The sequence below is a fragment of the Erythrolamprus reginae genome, chromosome 3 (genome assembly GCF_031021105.1).
Source record: "Erythrolamprus reginae isolate rEryReg1 chromosome 3, rEryReg1.hap1, whole genome shotgun sequence".
Taxonomy (NCBI): Eukaryota; Metazoa; Chordata; class Lepidosauria; order Squamata; family Dipsadidae; genus Erythrolamprus; species Erythrolamprus reginae.
Window position 1 is genome coordinate 206,409,317 of NC_091952.1, and position 22,941 is coordinate 206,432,257.

Genomic DNA, 22,941 nt, shown 5'->3' on the forward strand with positions numbered 1-22,941 from the left:
GGCAGCAGCGCACCTCTGGAAGTATGTATCATCTCTTGCAATACAAGCTACTTGTCTATATCAAATATGAATAGTGTAACAGAAAGCAACCCGCAAGCACTTTAACTCCAAAGTCTGAAGTGGATACAACCCAAACAAATCACAGAATTTTGTTTAGTTGAGTGAGTGTCATAGAGATGCCCACAGGCTCACATTGCATGATGTGCTTGCTGGAGTCAGTAAAATCTAAGCAGACATCAGTTGCTTAACCCATTTCTTTTATGCTTATGCTAACAGAGTAATCCCAATAGGCAAGGTTCATGTTTGTGTAGGTTACTGATTCTCTCATTCCCAGCACCTGTGTAAGTCGTTCTTTCTACCTATCTACTATAATTCTACAGCTTTCAGCAAGAGGCCAGAGGCTTTTCACAGTGGGATGCTTGCTAAGTAAATAATCAGAATCAGCAGGTTTCAAGTCATACAGGCAGCTGATAAGTAGGCTGTTTTGTTCCAGGGTTCAGTATAAAAACCTAAATCCTACTAACCTGTAGCTGCTGGTAGAGTCTCTTGGTTTGCATACACAATGGCTCCCTCTTCTCTGCTTTTCTTTTGCTTGGCTACAATGGGGTATTTCATAGATGCTGCACCAGTGGTAAGTATTGTTTGCTTTTACGTGTAAGTATTATGAAACACTTTCTGTAGGAAAATCCATGGCATCAATTCTATCTTTTGATCATTGCATTTTTATCCAGAGTATTTTATGAATACACATCTTTAATGTATGAAATATGTTTGTTTTTTTCTTTTATACATTTTTAGAATATGGTATATTTATTCTAGTAACATTTTTAGTTAAATTAAAATGATTTAAGACATTGGCACAGATGTCAATGTTTTGCATATTGAATCAAAGGTAGACTTTGGGTGCCAAGTGTATCGGTGGTTATTGAAACGGATGTCCATGTGCTGCCTCTATGTTGGTTGAGGCAGGCAGGATTCCCTTGAGTACCATTTGTTGGGCTTCAGGGGAAAGGGAGGGTCTTGCCTTTTCTTTCTGCTCAAGATCCCCATGGACAATTGGTGGGCCACTGTGTGACACAGAATGCTGGACTCGATGGGCTTTGGCCTGATTCAGCATGGCTCTTCTTATGTTCTTATGTTCTACTTAAATTTGTGAAATGTTTACATTTCATTTCCAGCTCAGCACAATGAAATTGGATTGACTTGTAGGTACAAGAAACTGGGAAGTCTTGACTATGACTTACTTGCATCTGTAAACCTACCTTATTCACTGTATGGTTTTTGTAACATCTACAACATTGGATAGAATGAATAGTCATAAATCAATGCCTGTTGCAGAACAAGCATGGGGGAGAGAGACTGTTTCCGTTCAGAAGCGATATGGAAAAAGCTTTTATCAGGATTCTGAATATCTATGTACTTACATATATTCTAAATAACAGTTTTTAAACAATATCTCAAAGTTGCGTTCTATTTCTATGCTAATTTAACTTATTCTTCTTAGCTCAAACTAGGGCTTCCCCAACAGCACCATCACTACCAAAAGAAATCCTTTAAAGTGCAGGAGTAAAGGAAAGTCTTATTGTTCACAACAGAGGCTCTATTCTACCAAAATTCTAATAGAAATCTCTTTTGATGTATCAAGGAACCCCATAGTTCTGCTGATTCAAAGTGCCCTCTGATGGTGAAAGTCCTTGATGCAGTTCGAGGAACCCCAGCTACCAACCTCCCAGTAAAAGTATTCAAAAAGGGTGAAGATGGGACCTGGAAGGAGTTTTCCAGTGGGTAAGACCACATGAAAAGTGTTGGGTAGAATTTGTTCGATCATGCTATATTTCATTTTCAAATGGAATGAATTCACAACACAAACCTATCAACCACAAGCTTTCATTGCTTATTATTTTTGAAGGATTATAGATCTGGTGTTTTCTCAGAACTGTGCTATTTAAGCATAGTGATGGCACTATCTCCTCTCAAATCCTGAAACAGTGAGGAAGTAGGTAGAAATAATGTTTCTGATTTATTTATGTAAATCATTACCTTTAGTACATTGTTTTTAGATATTTAACTAATAGAAATAACATTTTAAATTTAATATAATCAGATATTTCTGTATTAACGATTCTCAGGGGAAAAAATCTGGTGTAACAATCCTCATTCTATAAAATCTGGAGGTGTATCAAGTAGTTTAGATACATGGATGTTAGAGTATTGAGCAGCTTTGATATGACCTTAGAGAATAACTATTTTTTCAGTATAAAAAAAGATTTGAATGGATGCAGAAAACAAGTGTAACCTTAATACCAAAACCTTATACAGTGGTACCGCTACTTAAGAACTTAATTTGTTCCATGACCAAGTTCTTAAGTAGAAAAGTTTGTAAGTAGAAGCAATTTTTCCCATAGGAATCAATGTAAAAGCAAATAATGTGTGCAAACCCATTAGGAAAGAAATAAAAGCTCGGAATTTGGTGGGAGGAGGAGGAAGAAGAAGAGGAGGAAGACAGTCACTGCTGAAGGAAGAAGGTGAGGTGGGAGGAATAAAAAAAATCCTACATTTTAAGGCTTTAAAAAAAAAATGGACTCTGAGGCAGCAAGGAGGAGCACGCATCTCCCAGGGGGAATGGCAGGAAACTGGCCGGGTCTTTGTGGAACTCTCAAATTTCCTGGGAATTTTTTCCAGACTTGGGTTCTTAAGTATAAAATGGTTCTTAAGAAGAGGCAAAAAATTCTCGAACACCCGGTTCTTATCTAGAAAAGTTCTTAAGCAGAGGCCTTCTTAAGTAGAGGTACCACTGTATATTTGGAAATAAATCTCATTGGAATCAATATGCGTTGCTACTAGATGGTTGGACATAAAACAAACCGTACATTATTAAATATGAGCACTTTTGATTAACTGATATATTTTAAATTTTTCTTAACCTTAGCTCCAAAACATTCTGAATCTTAGTTCAATATCCACATATAAAATGACTTCCCCCCCCCCCAATATTAATTCCACATTAATTAAAAGCAGGTTAATTGTCTGGAAGCTAGCAACTTTGGGAACATTGGCAATTTTGATGGGAATCCCATTTTTTTAATGTGTATGTTTTAAGTATGACTAACTCGGAATCCATCCCATAATCAGAAGAAAATAATATGCTATTTGCTCTGAGTAAAGCTATTGACTATGTCACTCTCATATATTAATTTAAGGAAAACAAATGAATTTGGAGAAATTCATGAACTTACAACTGATGAGTTGTTTATAGAAGGCTTGTACAAGCTGGAATTTGACACTAGCTTGTACTGGAAGGCACTTGGCATTTCCCCATTTCACGAGTATGCTGATGTGAGTATTTGAAAATATTAAAATGTAAGATAATATTTTTGTCCTAAGGTTCCCGGAAATTGTTTGTCCTAAAGTTCCCAAAAATAATTCCTGAAAATTATGATTGTAGTTTGATCCAATAATTCCTGCTATTATATAAACATTTATTTGGGGAGAGAAAAAATATAAATTGAAGTGTTTGATAAATATAACCTTTAAGACCATCTATATTTATTCAAAAATATAAAAGACTCATAATATACATTAAATGTGTGTGCTTTCATACATGCATATGTGTTTGAATTGACCTGTATCTCCATATCCAGCTGGATTTTAATGTGTGGTAAGTTTAATTATTTTCAGTTTTTTTAAAAAAGGGGGAAATTTCAGAATGAAAGAATCAATTTTCTTTAATGCCAATCTTTCTACTTTAGCATTGCTCTCTATCAGATCATCGTGTTAACTAAAAACACTTGCAAACTGCTTTCTTTTCTTTTCAACAGGTGGTTTTTACTGCTAATGATTCTGGTCATCGTCATTACACCATTGCTGCTCTTCTCAGTCCTTTTTCTTATTCAACCACAGCTGTTGTCACTGACCCAAAGGAATAAGAACATGCATAATTCTTTCAAAATTCTATTACACTTTTGTAGCAAGATTTTAAAGGAGATAGCTAATTTGCACTATCAATGGCTTGTTTCCTGCAATAGCATGTAACTGCTACTGCTTAGCTATTTTTTTAATGCATCAATAAATGTTCTCTAAATACTTGCATAACTTGCAACAAACCATTTTGTTTAAAGAAACATGAATTGCTATTTGCCTGTGTTGCATTCAACAGTAAGCTGGAAGACCTTCAGTAAGCACCACTTTGTGAACAATTGTGATTGCTTTATATCTGTTTAGGATTTGTCCTGTTCTCAGCCAAGGACTAAGTGTAACTGGAGGAAGCAGAGCCAATGTCACAGTGTAACTTCTATCTTGAAAAAGGAGGAGAAATATCTTTAGGCATAGCCCAGCAGCCTTTTCCAAATTGATGACCTTCCAATAGGTCTGACTATTTTTAATCAACCTTGAAACCAGCACAGCCAAAACACTCATTACTATTAAAACAAGTGCCTTAGCTGTGCTGGCCTAAAGACTGATTAAAAATAAGACAATAAGAGATTTGAGTTCAATCATATACTTTCAAGAGAGAAATTATTGTTTGCTTGCTAAAAGTAAGGGGGACACACAACATAACAAGAGAGAAGGATCATATGGAAAAACCAGAAATAGAAAGGCACTAATAAGATATTATGCAGAGAATTGCACAAAGTATGGGAGGTTGAAAGGCTATGGAATGAAAACAGAAAAATGTCAAAAAAAAAAGTGGATCTGAATGAAAGCCATTTGTATTTGAACTAATGATCCTGAATGGAAGACCTATGGGTTTTTGATTAAAGATTTGATTTCACCGTGCCTTCAAGCCAAATTCTAAGACACATTTTTTGGCGTTTAACTTCATCAGTTAACATTCCCATGAAATGGGTTTTATTGAAACAGTGACTTCAGAAGAAGGATTTAATATTCTGAGGTTCAAACGTAATCTCTACTTTGCGTTCTTGTGCCAGTTTCCTTTCTGTGATACCGTGGTATTTATGGATAGGCACCATAGGATTCCTTTCACCTCTATGGCAGCTATTCTGCCACAGCATCCATCACATTTTCTCAATATCTCTATCTCAAGAGCCCCAAAGATTAGAGGTAAACAAAAGCATAGTCTGTAGCACACGGTTAAAAAAAAGAAAAACCAATGGATATAAAAAGTATAAATATTTTAATGAGCAACATAATAAGTCATAGCTTAATTCTGTACAGTACTCAGAACTTGTTAATACATTTAATGTGCTTTCATCTGAAAAAGATGACGTTAAGTACACTTCACCTTATATGTATGAGTACCATTTTTCTCATTTACATGTAAGTATCAATATTTCACTCATTTGAAGAAACAGACCTAAAATCCAAGACAAAAAATAACACTACAGACAATGAGACAAATGCTCATTTCAGCCTAAAATATACTGTCAACGAAAGAAAAATCCAAAATAATTAAGGTTTTCATACAAGCTGAATTTCAGCAACTGGTAATTTCATCAACAAACTCATGTACTTTTCATAGCACCAACTGTCCAGTCACCTTGCAAATTTACGATGGTATTAAATAATGAAACTTAAGACCAATCCCCAAAGTTGCAACTGTTACAACTCCCCAAAATCACCGGATTGTAATTTCTACTTGGGAACTGGCATGTATATATGATGGTCAGTGTCCCATGGTCACATGTCCACTGTTTGCAAACTTCCTTGGAAGCTTCCAACAAACAATGGAGAAAAATATGGTTTTTCACTTCATCATAACACAGCTTAGCAATGTCTCAGTTGCAATCAGTAAGTTAGGACTTATCTATAAAGAAGTTGTTTACTATTGCCTTCTTTTCAGATTGGAGCTTTCCCACCTAAATATTAACTGGGACTTGTTCTAGACCCATGATGGCAAACCTATGGCACACGTACCCAAAGTGGCACACGGAGCCATGTCACCTGGCATATGTGGCATTGCCCATTCGTCTTCCAGGTTTCTGACATGCATGCACACACCATGTTCAGCTGGCCTTTGTGCATGCAGCAGTGCTGGAAACCGGAAGAGCTGGTCTTCCATTTTCTTGTGTGAGCATGCATGGCAGCCAGCTGATTGGTGCATGTGTATGTGTGGCAATTACCAGAAGACTTGCCGGCCGGTGCGCATGCGCATGCTGAAAACCAGAAGTACATTTTCCAGCATGCACATGCCCCCTGGGCAATTCCTCTTCCTGGTCACAGCCCAGGCCAGCATGTGTGTGAGTGTGTAGTATTCCCTTTCCGGTACTCAGTGCCGAAAAAGTTCACCATCGCTGCTCTAGATTGGGGACTGTGCTTAAACTAGTATTTACAGTATTTACATGATTTTTAGTATTTCAACTTAAATGTATTTGTCTTATTCATGACACATCTATTCTACAATACAGGGTACCCTGCTTAAACCAGTGAACAAAACCAGGCTGTCAATGGTTCTACACTAGAAGTCACAAAGAAAGTAAATGACTCCCAAATCCAAGTACAAATTAATTTAAACTATGATGGCATATAAAGATCTATTACAGAATTGTATAATTGAGCAGAAAAGACATAATTTATTAAGTTTATCTATCAAATTGGTAATAGTTAAGATAAGCCATTCCATTCAAACCATGTCATCATACTTAATTGATTTAGGACAGGATGTTATAGCTTTGCAAAAATTCACTAACTGGGAATTGAGAAAAGGTATAGAGAACAAAGGGGTTTTTTTAATCACAAACAACTGCAAGACACCTACAGAACTAATATATAATATAAATTATATCTGAATCCATTTTAATGGGTTTTTTAGATATTGAGCAATGATTTTTTTTCATTCTGAAAAGAAATAGAAGTAATTCTTTGGTTCTCAGATGTTTAATCTTGATTCAAAATTAAATGCAACATTGAAAATGCCTGTATTGGAACAGAGTGATTCACTCCGTAAAGGTAATAGCTCAAGTATTCAAAGAAGGGTACTAAAAAAGGGATGCTATATGTCAATCGGCATCCAGTCCAATAAAAACTAGAATGAGACATCCCTATGTCTTGTGTACTGGGGAAAAAAAACAAGAGCAAAATAACTTTGCAAAATAGTGGCCAGGTTCACCTCATGTTGAAGTCATAAACAAGAATCTTAGCTTATTGCAGAAAATGCACTTTTTACAAAGGAATGGAAAACTTTTAACCCTCAAGGCAATTGGTTTAAGATAAATTTCAACACATTTCTCCTCGGGTTGATTTGAGTGCCAATGACTTTTAATGAGAAAAAAATTAACCAATAACAATTATTCTGAACTTGTTACTCATATGAATACCTCATCACTTCCTTCCATTAATATTCATTTATCTTCTAATTAGTAGTCCTTTGATTTGGGATGGAATGATGTTGATTATTACAAAAATCCACAAAGAGCAGTATGAAAATAGACAAAAATATAAATCTGACATTAACACTACTGGCACATTAAGAATCATAATGAAATTCAATAGATGGGTTTCCATGCATGGAATATGTATAAATAATATTCTTTCAAGCATATTCAGGGAAGGGCCCTGGTAATAGATAGAATAAAGATTGAAAGTTTATTTATCATAGGTTTGGTGGAAAAATCACATATATACATGTTGTAGCTCAAAATAAGCATAAAAGTTTATTAAAACAGATAGCCAGTATTTATAAATCAGCCTTTAAATCATTTAATTTTTTTGCTTACATTTCATGCCTAAATCCTAGAAATACTAAACACAAATACTTCAAAAACATGCAGAATGCTGCCATAGTCAAAAGCCTAATATTTAACAGCTATTTACATGATATGGAAAATATTAAAAAATAATTATAATTCATTGAATGCATGCTTTCTTAGAGAAAGGAATTTTCCTGATTTCTAAGCATGCTGTATTTATTATCTACAGAAACGCTAAGAAGGCTTGAATACTTATTTGTTTCTTAATTTGAAGCATTCACTTATTGACACATGATAGTGCAATCATTTGAAATACCTGATTTAGTATTTTTCCAGTGTTATAAAATGTACAGTAGTTCCAGTACTTTATTCTACTATGCCATCAATAATCTTTAACAGGAGCTAGTTCTGGCACCAGGTTTACAGTGATATTAGTATACAGTTTATTGGCAAATATAGATGGCATATATACTAGATTATTTAAACCATCAATAAATTGACGCTCTCTGGAATATCTTAATAATTTGTATCTGTGGGAAAAACATGTAGAGAATTAGTAAAAATGTAGAAAGTCATTGTGAAACAGAACGAAAAAAATTCAGCTTCAGAATCAAAGTAGTTCTTTATGGTATCTTATTTAAATCATCCATATCTTTTTAAATATTTATTTATTTTATTTTAGTTATTAGATTTGTATGTCACCCCTCTCCGTAGACATGTACCACCCAGAAATTCCTAAGATGGACAGCCAATAAAATTTAAAAATAAATAGTTTTGAACTCAAAATGTAACACAAAGAAAAGTTCAACAAACATTCTACCAAAAAAAAATGCACTGGATTTTTGGCGAAGTATTCAGCAAAAACATTGCCTTTAGCAAGCAGAATTGAAAGATAACATGTTAGGAACGGCTGCATACAAGTTTAATAAATTGTTGTTATTGCTGTTACGTGGACCAAGCTGAAAATTTATTGAGCTAGTAAGTGTGCTGTCCTGTATATAGTTGCATGTAATATAATGACAGAAATAGCTAAGTAGCAAGAGTTTGTGTCAGAACATTATGTCACATATTTCATAATTTATTTCTCTTTTACCCTTCTGCAGAACCAATATTGTATTAGCTAATTTCTATTAAAACTAATTTCTATTAAAACTATTTATTCTAAACTTTCCTGAACCATAAGGATATTCTATTGTTGGAAAAAATTTTCATCTTGGTTCAGTTCCAAGTGGGGAGAAAGACATTGGAAACATGGTGACTGTTTGGAACGATGGTTTAATGGTGGACAGGACCACATGGTTTGAGGTCCTGGGCATATGAGTGAGAGAGACAGAGAGAGATTTCTACCCGCTCTTGGGCTTTGAATTTTAGCTTCCTGTTCCTGTGGCAAGCTATTGGCTGCTGTAGGGGTCATAGTTAACCTTGTAGGTTTTCTGAGTCAAACTTGGTTTGAACTTTGCTGGGTGATGCAATGAAGGGACTTTGGGCAATTCCTATTATGGCTGAGGGCTTAATCCTAACTTTATTGGATCTTAGGTGAGGGTATTTGCTTATGAATAGACCTAGCTATCTCTTTATCTCTTAAGTGATAACATCTGCTGTGGGATATTGAGGTGGATGGGAGCTATTAAGAGTGAGTCTGCTTCCTGCCTAAAAATTGTTCCTTCTTTTCTCATCCGGGGAAATATTTATATTTTCTAGAATATTTCATTCTTTAAGAAAAGGGGTGGGTGCTAACTTCCTACACTATCACACTAAATACAATATTCAAGACAGAAAGAATTTATCATTTATAAACTCAGAACAATAATAAATATTTCACAGTGGAAGTTTTAAGGAATATTTTGAATGCCAAAAAGTTGCATGCAAATAAACGACTATGTTAAACTATGTTTAAAGCACAATATTTCAGCAAAAATAAAAACTTATTTTATAATTTTTATTCTCACCGTCCTAAAAATTGAACTTCTCCTCTATGGTGATGAGGAATTGACTTATACTTTCCAAGTTCTCCTTCTGGCCTTGTCACATTAAATCCTACAGAGTGGACTCTGCAATTAAAATAATTCACATGTGAAATATATATATCAGTAATAGACACCAGAGACAACTTTATGTGTATTAGGTTTGGTGAGACAGGGAGGTTGCTACAATTGATTTCATAGAGGAGAAAGGTTTTAATTATTAAAAGAAGAGGAAATTATACCAAACAAATATACTAAAAAAAATAAATCCAGAATAAAACTGAATCAGATCTGATCTTTGACGAGAAGCAAAAGCAAGTTTGAATCTAAAAATGGGCCAGAATCACCGAGGGACTGCAGAGAAAAAAAATCCAGAATAAAGTCTTCCAAAGCATTTCTAAACAGAAGCAGTTAACCTCAGCATTTTGCAGACGGATGCATTGTAATTCACACTCTCCTTCACAGGGATATTAATCAGACCTATTATTACCTAATTGGTTGTAAAGAAATCCTAAACCATACTCTGCATACATCTTGTTAGACATAATCTTTCCATTAAACCTAAAACAACAACTAAGAGCAACAATAAAATATGTACAGCTAGTACTTGGAGCAAACTTTTATCATGTTTTTTTTACCGTTTTTTGTGATGGCTCATGCTCAGTCAATCCATATTTCTTCATACAATGAAAAATTCCACATTTTTGGTATATAATTTAGTGTCATATTTACATACAAGCCATATTGCTTATGCAAAAACCACTTTTTAAAAGTATAAAAATTAAACCACAATAAGACAATGGAAGGGCAAGGCAATACACAATGTGTCTTCTCGAATATTTCTATTTCTAAATCAATGAAGTTGATAGTGAAATGTCATATACATATGATTTGAAGAAGGAGTTGAACTAGCCTAATATGAAGATCATAAAAACATATTTAATATTTTAAGGCCCTTAACCACTGATTTGTCAACATATGGCATTCCATTTTTTTTAAAAAAAATCTTGCAAAGATGAAAAAGTGGGTGTTGGTGGGGCCAAAGAGGGGTGGCTTTTACTGGCTTGATGAATTGATTCAAATCATCCCTACTGGCTCACCAGAGCCGGTCCAAGCCAGTCAAATTTCACATTTGATGCATACATTTTCCTCTAATTTTGGGTTTTATTAGACTGGATTATCCAACCTTGGCAGCTTTGAGACAGTATGGCTGGAGACTCCTGGAAATTGAAGCCCACAAGTCTTAAAATTGCCAAGGCTGGATCCTCCCTGCTTTAGATACATTTAGAGACATATTCTAGCAAGCAATTCCTTTACTTACTGTATGTGCTGTTACCTAAAGCTGTTCAAATCTGATGAGCTAATTACTTTTATGATTTGATCCAATAAATCTCTACATTTCCTATTTCATGCCAGCAAAAAAAGAACTTGGATATTTCTCTTCCATTTAGCCTATATCTACTTTGAAACCTCATGTGCTAAGAATTCTGGCCAACGAAAGTTAATACAATATAATAGAAATACCTGTTCCAGAGGTCATCATCTTCTCCACCCCATCCCCAGAAAGCATTTGGAAATCCATTGATTTTTTTGAATTGTTCTACTGTTAGTCCACTGACACCACCAAAAAATTCATTGTATGGAAGTCTGAAAATGAGAGGAAGTATTTATGTTTAGGACTTGCAAAGACAAAAGCGATAATGTTCTTTGAGTCAAGTTCAGTTCCTGCTGCCCTCATGGAAATATTCACGTTGGGTTTGGGGAGACAGGAGAGAGGTAACAATTTACCACCAATTTTGGCTTAAGTACATTGCTATAATTCTTTTCCATGGCAAGAGTTTCCACATCTTATCAGTAACTTACAAATGAAAAATGAATATATTTAAATGGATTTAGAATTTTGTGAATGGATCATATAATAGATAAGGCAATGTTATTTCTGGAAGATAAGGTATAGCCGTAACTGCAAAACAACTGAATAATGCATTAATACACTACTTTTGAAATGAAGTAAAAATACTATGACATTAGTGGGGAATGAAAGAGTATCTTTAACATGCTTTGTAATAGTTTAAGACTGTCCTTTTCCTCAAAAACAGAACTTCTTTGTAAATTCTAGAAAAATAGTAATTAAAGAAAGAATAATATAATGGGGCAGAAGACCAAACATGAATAAAAAGTTAGACAAACAGATATTCAGGACAGCCACAGAGGCTGTCATAAAAAAGAGGGAATCAAGCTATTCTCCAAAGCACCTGAGGGTAGGACAAAAAGCAATGGATGGAAACTAATCAAGGAGAGAAGCAACCTAAAACTAAGGAAACATTTCCTGCCAGTTAGAACAATTAACCAGTCGAACACCTTGCTTCTAGAAGTTATGAATGCTCAAACAGTGGAAGTTTTAAAGAAAATGTTGGATGACCATTTATCTGAAGTTGGGTAGGGTTTTCTACCTAAGCAGGGAGTTGGAATAGAAGACCTCAAGGTCCCTTCCCACTGTTATTCTGTTTTCTGTACGTATCATATATTTTTATTTAACATTCTTAAAGTTCACAGTAATATTATTAGCTTATATATCATAGAAAACTGGCATTTCATCTTCATGAACTTGTCCGTGGTCCCTCTACTTAGGAACTTAATTTCTTCCATGACCAGGTTCTTAAGTAGAAAAGTTTGTAAGAAGAAGCAACTTTTCCCATAGGAATCAATGTAAAAGCAAATAATGCGTGCGATTGGAAAACCATAGGGAGGGTGGAAGTCCTGTTTCCTCCCAGGAGATTCCTAGAGAGGCCCCATGGAGGCTTCTCCCTGCCTTTTCTGGCCTGTTTCTTCCCAGGAGATTCCTAGAGAGGCCCTACGGAGGCTTCTCCCTGCCTTTTCCAGCCTGTTTCTTCCCAGGAGATTCCTAGAGAGGCCCTACGGAGGCTTCTCCCGGCCTTTTCCTGTTACAGTTTCAGAGGCTCGGGTTTGTAAGTGGAAAATGGTTCTTGAGAAGAGGCAAAAAAATCTTGAACACCTGGTTCTTATCTAGAAAAGTTCGTAAGTAGAGGTGTTCTTAAGTAGAGGTACTAGACAAAATGAGGATCAATGTAAAATATTTCCAAATACTGTACTGATAGTCTTTGACTTACAACAGTTCGTTAAATGACCATTTGAAGTTACAACAGCACTAAAAAAAGTGACTTACGACCTTTTTTCACACTTACAATGATTGCAGGATCCCCATGGTCACGTGATCAAAATTCAGATGCTTGGCAACTGACACGTATTTATGATGATTGCACTGTCCCAAGGTCATGTGATCACCTTTTGCGACCTTCTGACAAGCAAAATCAATGAGAACGCCAGATTCGCCTAACAACCATATTCCTAACTTAATAGTGGTTCACTTGACAGTTATAGCAAGAAAGGTCATAAAAATGAGGCAAAACTCACTTAGCAACGGTCCTACTTAGCAACACAAATTTTGGGCTTAACTGTGGTTATAAGTTGATGTCTACATGTAATGCTTATTTTGACTAATTGCACAAATACAGGACAGAAAATATTATTCTACATATTACGTACATGTACATGTATTTATCCAATTTTGCAGCAAAGTGACGTGGCATTTCACCACATCCGTAATAATTTCTATCATTTTCTGGTAAATGATCCACATCATGGAAGATCACACAATCCCAATCGCCATACTTCATAGCTTCTTTGAAGCCAATATTAAACAGCATTGCTCGGTTAAAAGGCTGTGTTCCTATCTTAAAAGAGGGGGAAATAAAAGAATCAACGGTTAAAGGAAATTAATTATAATATTCACATTAACAACTGGAATACAATTGCATAATGCTATATAAATCAATAAATCTGGGCTATGATTGCCATTAATTTTAATATGCCCATTTTAAGTTAAACATATTATAGGTATAGATCTAATCCTTAATTCCATTCCCACTAATTCTCACTAATAGGAGAACAATAGAAAATATTGTAAAAATACTGGAGTCACATTAGGAAAGATATGAAAGATTCCAATTAAGTTGACGTATATTATAATTTTCAAAGATTTTCTATTGCTGATTTGGAATTCAAGTTATGGGAATTCTGCGTTAAGGAACTATGACCTAACATAGCAAAAAAGTATTGCTAAACATACATTAGCAAATGCACACTGTTTACTGTTGAATGCATTCATCCAAATGTAATAATGATTAGATAAAATATTTAAATTTATTCTAATATAAACAAACAAACTCACCTGTTCAACGACATAGAAAGCAAATTCTAGCCTCTGCCTCTGCAACACTGGTATTAAATGTCGAAAAAATATAGGAAGGTGTTCGTGGCGATTGCGAAAAGGGATGAGTATTGCAACCTTTAAAAATAGAAAACCACCTGAAAGCTATATAAAATAAAATAAATAGTCTGAAATTTCTTCCAGTCTTCATGGACCCACTGAAATGACACCACAGCTTCCTAGGGGTCTTCAGATCACAGATTGAGAAACATTGCCCTATTCCAGTGTTGTTGAATCTTTACATTTATTGTTGATTAATTGGTCTCATTCATTTATGCAATATAAGTGTAAAGATTTCAGGTTTGCATCAAAAAGGATAAATTGGCAAAGGAAGTTGAACTCTCATTCCTTTTTCTCCAGCACATCTACAAGGAGGAAGAATTCATCACTTGTGATTTTCATCAGGGGTGTCCTGCTACGAGTTCACCCGGGTTCAAGAGAACCCATACCTAACGTTATGGCCAGTTCAGAGAACCTCCAAATCTCACCCCTGGCTAGCCCTTCCCACCCCACCCCTCCGCTCCCAGGAGTCACCACATGGCCTGTTTTGGTAAGTGCAGGACCACACGGAGGCTCAGAGAGGGAGAAAAATGGGATTCCCAGAAGCTCTAGAGGGCCTCCAGAGCCCAGGAGAGGCAGTTTTCACCCTGCCAGAGGCTCGAGAAAAGCGTCCAAAGCCTGGGGGGAAATGCAGGAGGCTAAGTAGGCCATGTCCACCATGGCCATGCCCACCCAGCAACCAGGCAGAGAACCCATTGCTGAAATTTTTGAAGCCCACCCCTGATTTTCATGTGAAAAAACCCACTCCTCCTCTCTATGGTAAATGTGTCTTACATGGTAGATGTGCAAATATCTAAATCTGATTGCCATCACATTTCGTTATGATCTGAAGCCTATCCATGACTAAATGGATTTGGACTAAATTTAAATTGAATACCAAGATTTTTATAGAGATAGGCAGGTGGGTAAAAGATAGGTGTTATTCTGTCTTTATTCTAGCGTGTTTTTGAACTGCAATTTATTATGAGCTTCTCATTTGGATGAAAAATAAAGATAAATTATACTTTAGCATGTTAGTATACATGAAGGTATGTTCTGATATTGCAAAAACAACCAGATTCAAACCTTAAGAAAATCACTAGAAATTTATTTGTAGTTTACCTTCCAACGTGGTTTACAGTCTTTTGGCTTCCAGTGACCACCTGGTTCAATGTCTAAATCTTTAGAAAACATCTGTTGAATTTCTTCCAAACTAATTTCACTCATATTTGCTTCAATAAAGCCTCCTAAGCGATGACAAGAAGTAATTTTTCATAAATATTTTCCCCACATTTCAAGATACATATAACAGCCAGTAATAAACTGATGTCCGATACAGACTTTCAAATGCTACCAGACAATATAGTTAAGAAAATGAGAATTTCTGCTTGAAACTGAGGTCGATGGGTCAAGAGAGGGAGCCCTTTGAGTAATGTTTTCAATAGCCAGGAGTGCCTTTGATTACTGTTGCTGGTTCTTTGAAGTAAACAAGCAGGTTTTGATATAGAAGCAGAGGTGGCACAGTGGGTAGAGTGTAGTAGATCACTAAAGATGACTGCTAGATCTACAGGTCAGCGTTTCTAATCTTATCATCTGCTCAAAACATGTTGTAAGCTGCCCTGAGTCTAAGCAGAAGGATGGCATAAAAATTGAATAAAGAGAGAGAGAGATTGCCTTGGGGCAATTTTATAATTATAATTATAATCAGAATTATAATCAGATTATAATCAGAAAGTTAAATCAAAAAATGTTATATCGGGCACTGGTTTTTAACACTTAGGTAAGAAGATGTGAAGTTCATGGACAACCTTGGAATAATCATTGACCTTATTCATGCACAATAACATGTCATGTTTATCATAGGCAAATGAGCCATAACAAACCTTGAACTAGAATTTTGGGACAACCGTAACCTCGATTAGTGATAATCTCCATAGACAGTTGAACTAACACAGTCCCCCACCTTCTTCTCTACTGGAATGAAACAACAGAGGCTTTTTAGTAGCATGTGCTTCTATTTCGTGGGAATCCCATCCAGCAAATTCAAATTATGGTAAGACAATATGGCCATTATAATGGTTAAATTGAAGATCTTTAACTTGAAAACTTGAGGGTTTTTTAAAATCTATGCATGCTACCCATAATATTCTGTATTATTAGAATCTGAGCAGATTTATAAAAAACTGTGATCCAAAAAATCCAATAACACTGATTAGTTAAAACAAGATTACTTTTTAAAGCTGGACTGTTTTAATTTACTCTAGTTAAGATAAGTCATAGTAAACTAAAAGTATCGTAATCCATGGCTAACTAAAGTTTAATGCAAAAGCTACTTAATTTTATTATAGAAAAAATGAGAAGGGTGGACTAGAAGATCTCAGCTAGAAAAAAATCCAAACAACCAACAAAGAGGAAAATTAATATTTTCTGTATCTTTTTGATTTCTAATACTAATACTAATACTACTAATAATACTGATACTATTAATACTACTACTACTACTATGACTAATAATAATAATAATAATAATAATAATAATAATAATAATAATTTAAAAAAAACAACAACAGAGTTGGAAGGAACCCTGGAAATCTTCTAGTCCAACTCTCTGCTTAGGCAGGAAACCCTACACTGCTTCAGACAGATGGTTATCCAACATCTGCTTAAAAACTTCCAGTGCTGGGGCGTTCACAACTTCTGGAGGCAAGCTGTTCCACTGATCAACTGTTCTGACTGTCAAGAAAGTTCTCCTTAGTTCTAAGTTACTTCTCTCCTTGTTTAGTTTCCACCCATTGCTTCTTGTTCTACCCTCAGGTGCTTTGGAGAATAGTTGACTCCTTCTTTGTGGCAACCCTGAGATACTGGAAGACTGCTATCATGTCTCTCCAGGTCCTTCTTTTCTTTAAACTAGCCATGCCCAGTTCCTGCAACCATTCTTCATATGTTTTAGCCTCCAGTCTCCTAATCATCTTTGTTGCTCTTCTATGAACTTTTCTCTTCCAGTGATCTTAGATCTGGTAACCTTATCAAACAAGAATGAGGAACCTAGGGGAACAATATTTCTAAACTATTACAAATGTTGAACTGACCAATATAGTTCAATCTGTACATAATGTTAAATGTTAGAATTATATTAACAGACTTGCAGGATTTTCCTTTTTTTATCTTCTGCAAAGTGCTTGTCCCAGTTTCCAGAAAATCTGACATCTTAATGTAAATATAACCTAAGTGGAACTCTCAATTGAATGAAATAATTCATTAAACTGGAAATAAAAAGTGTGCCAAATTCAATTAGGAAATTCTACACTTATTTTTGTAAAATGCCTATGAATTATTTTTTTAAAGTACAGTATTTTTCTTTTCCTAGGGAAATTCTAGTTATCCTGTTTATGAGTAAGAATGTTTAAAAAATTGTAATGCTGTTAAAATCCTTATTGAAAATAGGGTTTCAAAACAATTTGTGACATGTTTAAGTTAATAATTTTCTGCTAAAGTGAAAATAAACTTACTCATGGAGGGCAATTTTTCTGGACAAGATTGAGAAGGAGAATAAGTGAAGTTTTCTGGAAGATACGTTGCTGTTTGAGCAATACTATCACTTGTACTGTTGCCATCAGGATAATCTTAACAGAAATAAAAATATTCTCCATTAATTATTTCTGTAATGTTTATAAGGTTGTTCTCCAAACCCATTTTACACAGCTTTATCATTTTATACATCCAATTTAACATATACAGGCTGTGATCTTAAATAATTTGTTGAGCTTTAACTCAGAATTAGCCCAGAACATTACTGAAAATAATTTCCATAATTATCTAAACCTTCAAGGTATTCCTTACCTGTGCCATTGATTGTAACATTTTTATTAGTGTACAGTCTGATCATATGTCCTATTGTTTTCACATTTTCTTTCAGCATTATACCCCGTGCTTGTACCATAAATAAATATGTATTTGCTGTAAAGAAAAAAATAAAATTAACTTCAACATAAAATTTAAAGTTGGACACATAAATATCCTAAATCAGATTTAATAATGAATAACTTTAGAATAATTATTATAGACAGCTCAAATAAATGAATTATAGATCTTTCAAATTGGCAAATATAAACATGTGGAATGGGAATATGAAATGCAATTTCTTGAGTAGCTTTCTACCCCTTCCCCTGAAAGCTTTATTAGACACAGAGCTTATTTGCTTGAAGAAAAGGAATAATTTAGTCATAGTTCTAACTTCTATTCTTGTCTCCAATTTCACAAATGATTGATGCTAATAGCACTGATCATCCATCACATAATCAATCTTCAAATGCAACAAAACCTCACATTACTAAATGCACTTTTACAAAATCCCATGTGATTCATATGTTGAAAAAGAAGGAAGACGCTAAACAAAGAGGCACCCACCAATCAAAATAACACAAATAATGACTTTAAAACTTAGGACATTTCCCAATAAGCCTGTAGGTAACCATGCCCAAGACTTTCCCACCAAGATCCTAAAGTATCAGTTTTTAAATCAGAGGCAAAATTGTTTAAAATATTGAGCTGGTGCTGGATAGTTTGTGACTCATTCAAAATATTGAAGCAATATTTTCCGTCAAATTTTTCCCAACCCAAATGTTGACGCAGAAGCAAATAATCAATAGCAGCATGATTTTGTAAAATATCCTTTCTCAAAGCTTGCAGCTCATAGTTAATTGCTGAAATAGGTGGAGATTGGTTTTTGCTCAATTACACATAACAGTGTTAATGTTAAGGTGATCACGAGCAGCCAGTTACTTACTATTCCCAACCAGCGCTACGTATTCTGCTTTATTAAGTAAGGCTGCTTAGGAGTCACAAGTGCTATCTAGCATGATTCCCTGCCAAGAACTGCTTGAGTAAATTTGTTGTTTAGAAAACAAAACAGGAATCAGCCAACCAAAGCAACACTGTGCTTCATTAACATTAACAGGAATATAATTAAAAGGTTTGAGATGTAAAGTGTGCCATATCTTTATCCAGTCCTGTAAACAGAGCATCCCATGCTCCAAATACCAGTGACATGTTTCCCTACCTCCTCAATAGGCTCAGAAGTTGCCACACCTGACTTATGTAACAGAAATCAAAATTCCTGTAAATGCTTATGCTGGTGTTGAGATTGCAACCGGGGGTGGGCTACTGCCCGGATAGGGGGGAACGCAGTGGGGTAGTGAAAATGGAGCTCCACCCCAGAGCACCCAATTTTCACTGAAAGATGTTGAAAGAAAATGCAGGGTGTTCTACCAGGATCATGGCTGAATACAGACTTATGATAGTTAGTAATGGAACTAAATACTTCATCTACGGTGGGTGGTAGATCAAGTGCCTTGTTGAGGGTAAATGGAAGATATAACCACTGGAAGGAATGAAGCAAATTCTGCTGTTCTGTCATGTAAGGAACTCCAGTTGTGATTAAAGAGACTAATAGCTCATGAAAGAGATATGCTGAGGGTTGAGTTCCAAAGAGATAAAATTCTTTGAAGAGATCATGACTAGATGTATTTGCTACATCTCCATTCCGTATGCTAGTTTTGGATTTTAAAATAAGATAATCTGATTTGAAGGGCCATTTATCATCAATTAATATGCCTCAAGTATTTCTGACCTTGCTTTGTAGCATGCAAAAACTATTTCATCAAGCACAAGGTCTTCATAGTAGTGGCCTCATGTATTTTGACCTTTTTAGGGAAAGGTTTTTTTATTATGTATGTATGTATGCATGCATGCATGCATGTATGTATGTATGTATGTATTTATTTATTTATTTATTTATTAGATTTGTATGCCGCCCCTCTCCGTAGACTTTATTTTTTCTAGAAATATCAAAAGCAAAAGAAAGAAAGAAAGAAAGAAAGAAAGAAAGAGTGAATGAGAAAGCAAGGGAGGAAGGAAGGAAGGAAGAGAGGGAAGAAGGGCCAGACATTTTCCAAATCAATGTCATCAAATTCATGAGTAAAGTACTGTATTATCATATGTGCTATAAAATCTTATATGAATTGCTTGCAAAGCCAGCACCTGAAAGCACTCACTATCTAAATGATATAGGCTTTCTTTTCTTGAAATAAATCTCTTCAAAAGCAATTAAGATACACCTGTGTATTGTAAGCACTAAGCAAGGTTTTTACTCAGCATGGCATTGAAAAATGTTACCCAAAAGAAAACATTTTTCCTGTCTTTCAACAAGCAACCAACAAGAGCCCACAAGAGACAAAAATGAGTCCTACCAAAGAATAATAAGCATATTTTAACCTTCTCCCATCAAAAAATTAAAAATAAGAGGTAGACATACTGTTTTGATAGAAGAAACTGTTCAAAGGATTATTACAGAAAATGTATGTGATATAATTGATTCTGGGGGTGAGCCATCAAGTTACAATTGTCCAACAAACCTAAAGTCCAATAACTTCCAGTCATCTCACATTCAAGCATCACCACCAATGACGGGGGGGGGGGGGGGGGGGTGTTGTCAGGAGCCAGCTTTTCATCCCCCTGAAGCAACATATCATCATTTCTAGGAAAGCGTGCATTCCCCCCACCCCAGTAAAACATAAGAATATCCAGGTCTTTAAAAAACCAAATCCACCAAAGCCTCCCTTATTGTCTCCAGAAGCAGCAAAGGCAAAAATATTTCTTATTTTGGCCATCTCGTCCTAAATTATGGCCTGTGGGATCTTAACACATAAATTCCCTAGAGTACATAAGGTGTTGGGCAGCCTATAAATTAAAGAATAGAGAACAGACTAGAATTCTTTATTGGCCAAGTGTGATTGGCCACACAAGGAATTTGTCTGAAATTAAATTAATTCACCTGACCTAAACTGCACCAGGGCATAGATAAAGCCACGTGGGGAAACCAGCTACCCTGAAACTGGTGTCATCTCCCATCACCAACGTTGATCAACACTACTGAGGTCCGGGGAAACCGTAGCATCAAGCAGTCTCCGAAGAGGAGCAGGTGGTCCCACCAAGGGGGTCTCCCAGCCCACCTGGGAGAATCAACCCACCCCCGTTTCCCCGTAGAGGGGGAGGGCAGCCAGCTCTAGGGCGGCGCCTCCTTTTAATCCCTCCCACCGACCTTGGAGGAGGGCGAGAGAGAGAGAGATGGTCTTACCCATCCCGGGAGCCACATAGATGAAGTAAAGGCAAGAGGAAGAAAAGGAGAAGAAAAAGATGAAGACCAGAATGGAGCGGTTAGAGACTCGCAGCGCTGTCCTGAAGAAAGACATCCTCTGCCTCCTCCTCCTCCTTCCAAGGCAGGAGGGAACCGCTCCCCGAGGCCCGCTATGCTACCTGGGCGAAGCACTGCCCACTGAAGAGGGTCTGAACCGACGCCGGGGGAAGCAGCTTCCGGACCACCGGCGGCAACGTGGAAGCATCAGCAGCATCAGCAGCATGGATGACTCATGGCATCCCAGGGTGGCGAGGCTCTCCTGGGGAGGGGGCGTGTAGAGTGGAGCGGAGAGGTGGGGGGGAGCTCTCGGCGAAACGGGGGGGGCGCTTGGTGACGCAGGTGACAGGCACCAGCAGCAAGCCAGGCGGTCGGTGCGTAAAAAGCTCCCCCCCTCCTTCTCGCTCGGTCCCCCCTTCAAGTCAACCCGGGATGGCGAGGCCGGCCCAAAAGTGGAGAGCGGCGTTGCTGCTTCAGGCGTGGCGGTCCCTCCTGCTCTTCGGGGCCCGCGTCCGCTCGACCCACGGCGACCGCATCGCTTCGCCGGTCCCCATCGCCGCCCCCGGGGGTCTCCAGCCGGGTTGAGAGGCGAGCGGTGGCGCTGAGTGCGATGGCGGCACCTACTTTCTCTTCTCTTGCCGAAACCGACGCCCACCTAGCCCTCCTCCCCGCTCCGCTTAGGAACCAGCGGCCGGCCAGGCGCCTTGGACTGCGACGGTTGTGGGCGTGCGCGCCGCGGATTCCCGGCGCCGGCCAGGGAACTGCAGAACTGCGGGGGGACGAGCCGGAGCGCGCGCTCCTTCCTGAAGCGGCCAGTGCCCCACCCGGGCCAGGGGTGGGCTGCTGCCCGGACCGGGGTAGCGAAAATGGAGCTCCACCCCAGAGTCCCCAATTTGCACTGAAAGATGTTGAAAGCAAATGCAGGGCGTCCTGCATAAGCCACGCCCACGGTGTGGTAGTAAAGATTTGGGTAGCCCTTTACTATCCGGGGCTATAGTCAATCCAATGATGCAACTTAGAGGCAGCTGTTGGTGGTATCCGCCACAAAAAAGAAAGGGGGAAGTAGGGATAGTCTGGCGCCTCTTAAATAATGGTTACTGCCGCAAAGATTGCCTGCGCTAGGAAACCTGGTGGGAAAGAAGCTTCGGTCCTGTTTTATATACTGCTCAAAAAAAATAAAATAAAGGGACCGCTCAAATAACACATCCTAGATCTGAATGAATGAAATATTCTCATTGAATACTTTGTTCTGTACAAAGTTGAATGTAAAGGACAGTTGTGTGAAATTGACTGATTGTCAATCAGGGTTGGTTCCTAAGTGGACAGTTTGATTTCACAGAAGTTTGATTTACTTGGAGTTATATTGTGTTGTTTCAGTGTTCCCTTGATTTTTTTGAGCAGTGTACCAAACCTTCTAACGGCAGAGGGGAAGCATAGGTATTGTCCAGAATGCTGAGGAAGACTGTAATTTATTTCTTCTCGGAGAAGCAATGTGTGGAAGGCAGCCGTCTCTCACTCCCCCATCTCATCTCTTGGAGACGGTTCCGGTGTATAACACGACATCATTTCAATCCGACCCAAAAACAACATGAATGGTTTTTTTTATGGGTTTTATATTGTTTTTTATTTATTTTTTATATGCTGTACGCTGCCCAGAGTCCAAAAGGAGTTGGGTGGCTTATAAGTATGATTGGTAGGTAGGTAGGTAGGTAGGGAGGGAGGGAGGGAGGGAGGGAGGGAGAGAATTATGGTTACATATTTTTGCTGATACGTGAAAAGGAAGGGAGCCTAGTATTGTTGTGGTTAGCT

At 37.1% G+C, this 22,941-nt stretch overlaps 2 protein-coding genes across 2 annotated transcripts; one reads left to right on the forward strand and one right to left on the reverse strand.

Annotated features, from left to right (window-relative positions):
* Positions 1-547: 547 nt before the first annotated feature.
* Positions 548-3,929, forward strand: TTR (transthyretin). The gene is made up of 4 exons (XM_070749149.1): positions 548-631; positions 1,646-1,785; positions 3,201-3,336; positions 3,819-3,929. The coding sequence occupies exons 1-4, from the start codon at positions 563-565 to the stop codon at positions 3,924-3,926; spliced, it is 453 nt and encodes a 150-aa protein (XP_070605250.1). The 5' UTR covers positions 548-562; the 3' UTR covers positions 3,927-3,929.
* A 3,655-nt stretch (positions 3,930-7,584) lies between these two features.
* On the reverse strand, positions 7,585-22,193 carry B4GALT6 (beta-1,4-galactosyltransferase 6). The gene is made up of 9 exons (XM_070749151.1): positions 21,255-22,193; positions 17,781-17,897; positions 17,450-17,563; positions 15,063-15,187; positions 13,863-13,979; positions 13,178-13,365; positions 11,135-11,257; positions 9,596-9,697; positions 7,585-8,176 (listed from the first exon to the last, which is right to left on the reverse strand). The coding sequence occupies exons 2-9, from the start codon at positions 17,878-17,880 to the stop codon at positions 8,029-8,031; spliced, it is 1,017 nt and encodes a 338-aa protein (XP_070605252.1). The 5' UTR covers positions 17,881-17,897; positions 21,255-22,193; the 3' UTR covers positions 7,585-8,028.
* Positions 22,194-22,941: the final 748 nt, after the last annotated feature.

Excerpts from the sequence above, each read along its gene's own strand:
- B4GALT6 (XM_070749151.1), bottom strand. The coding sequence starts at position 17,880 with ATGGTACAAGCACGGGGTATAATGCTGAAAGAAAATGTGAAAACAATA. Across the intron at positions 13,980-15,062 it reads ACTGTAAACCACGTTGGAAG|GTTGCAATACTCATCCCTTT; the intron begins GTAAACTACAAA and ends CTATTTTTAAAG. Across the intron at positions 11,258-13,177 it reads TTGGATAAATACATGTACAT|ACTTCCATACAATGAATTTT; the intron begins GTACGTAATATG and ends TCTCATTTTCAG.
- TTR (XM_070749149.1), top strand. The coding sequence starts at position 563 with ATGGCTCCCTCTTCTCTGCTTTTCTTTTGCTTGGCTACAATGGGGTAT. Across the intron at positions 1,786-3,200 it reads TGGAAGGAGTTTTCCAGTGG|GAAAACAAATGAATTTGGAG; the intron begins GTAAGACCACAT and ends TATTAATTTAAG. Across the intron at positions 3,337-3,818 it reads CATTTCACGAGTATGCTGAT|GTGGTTTTTACTGCTAATGA; the intron begins GTGAGTATTTGA and ends TCTTTTCAACAG.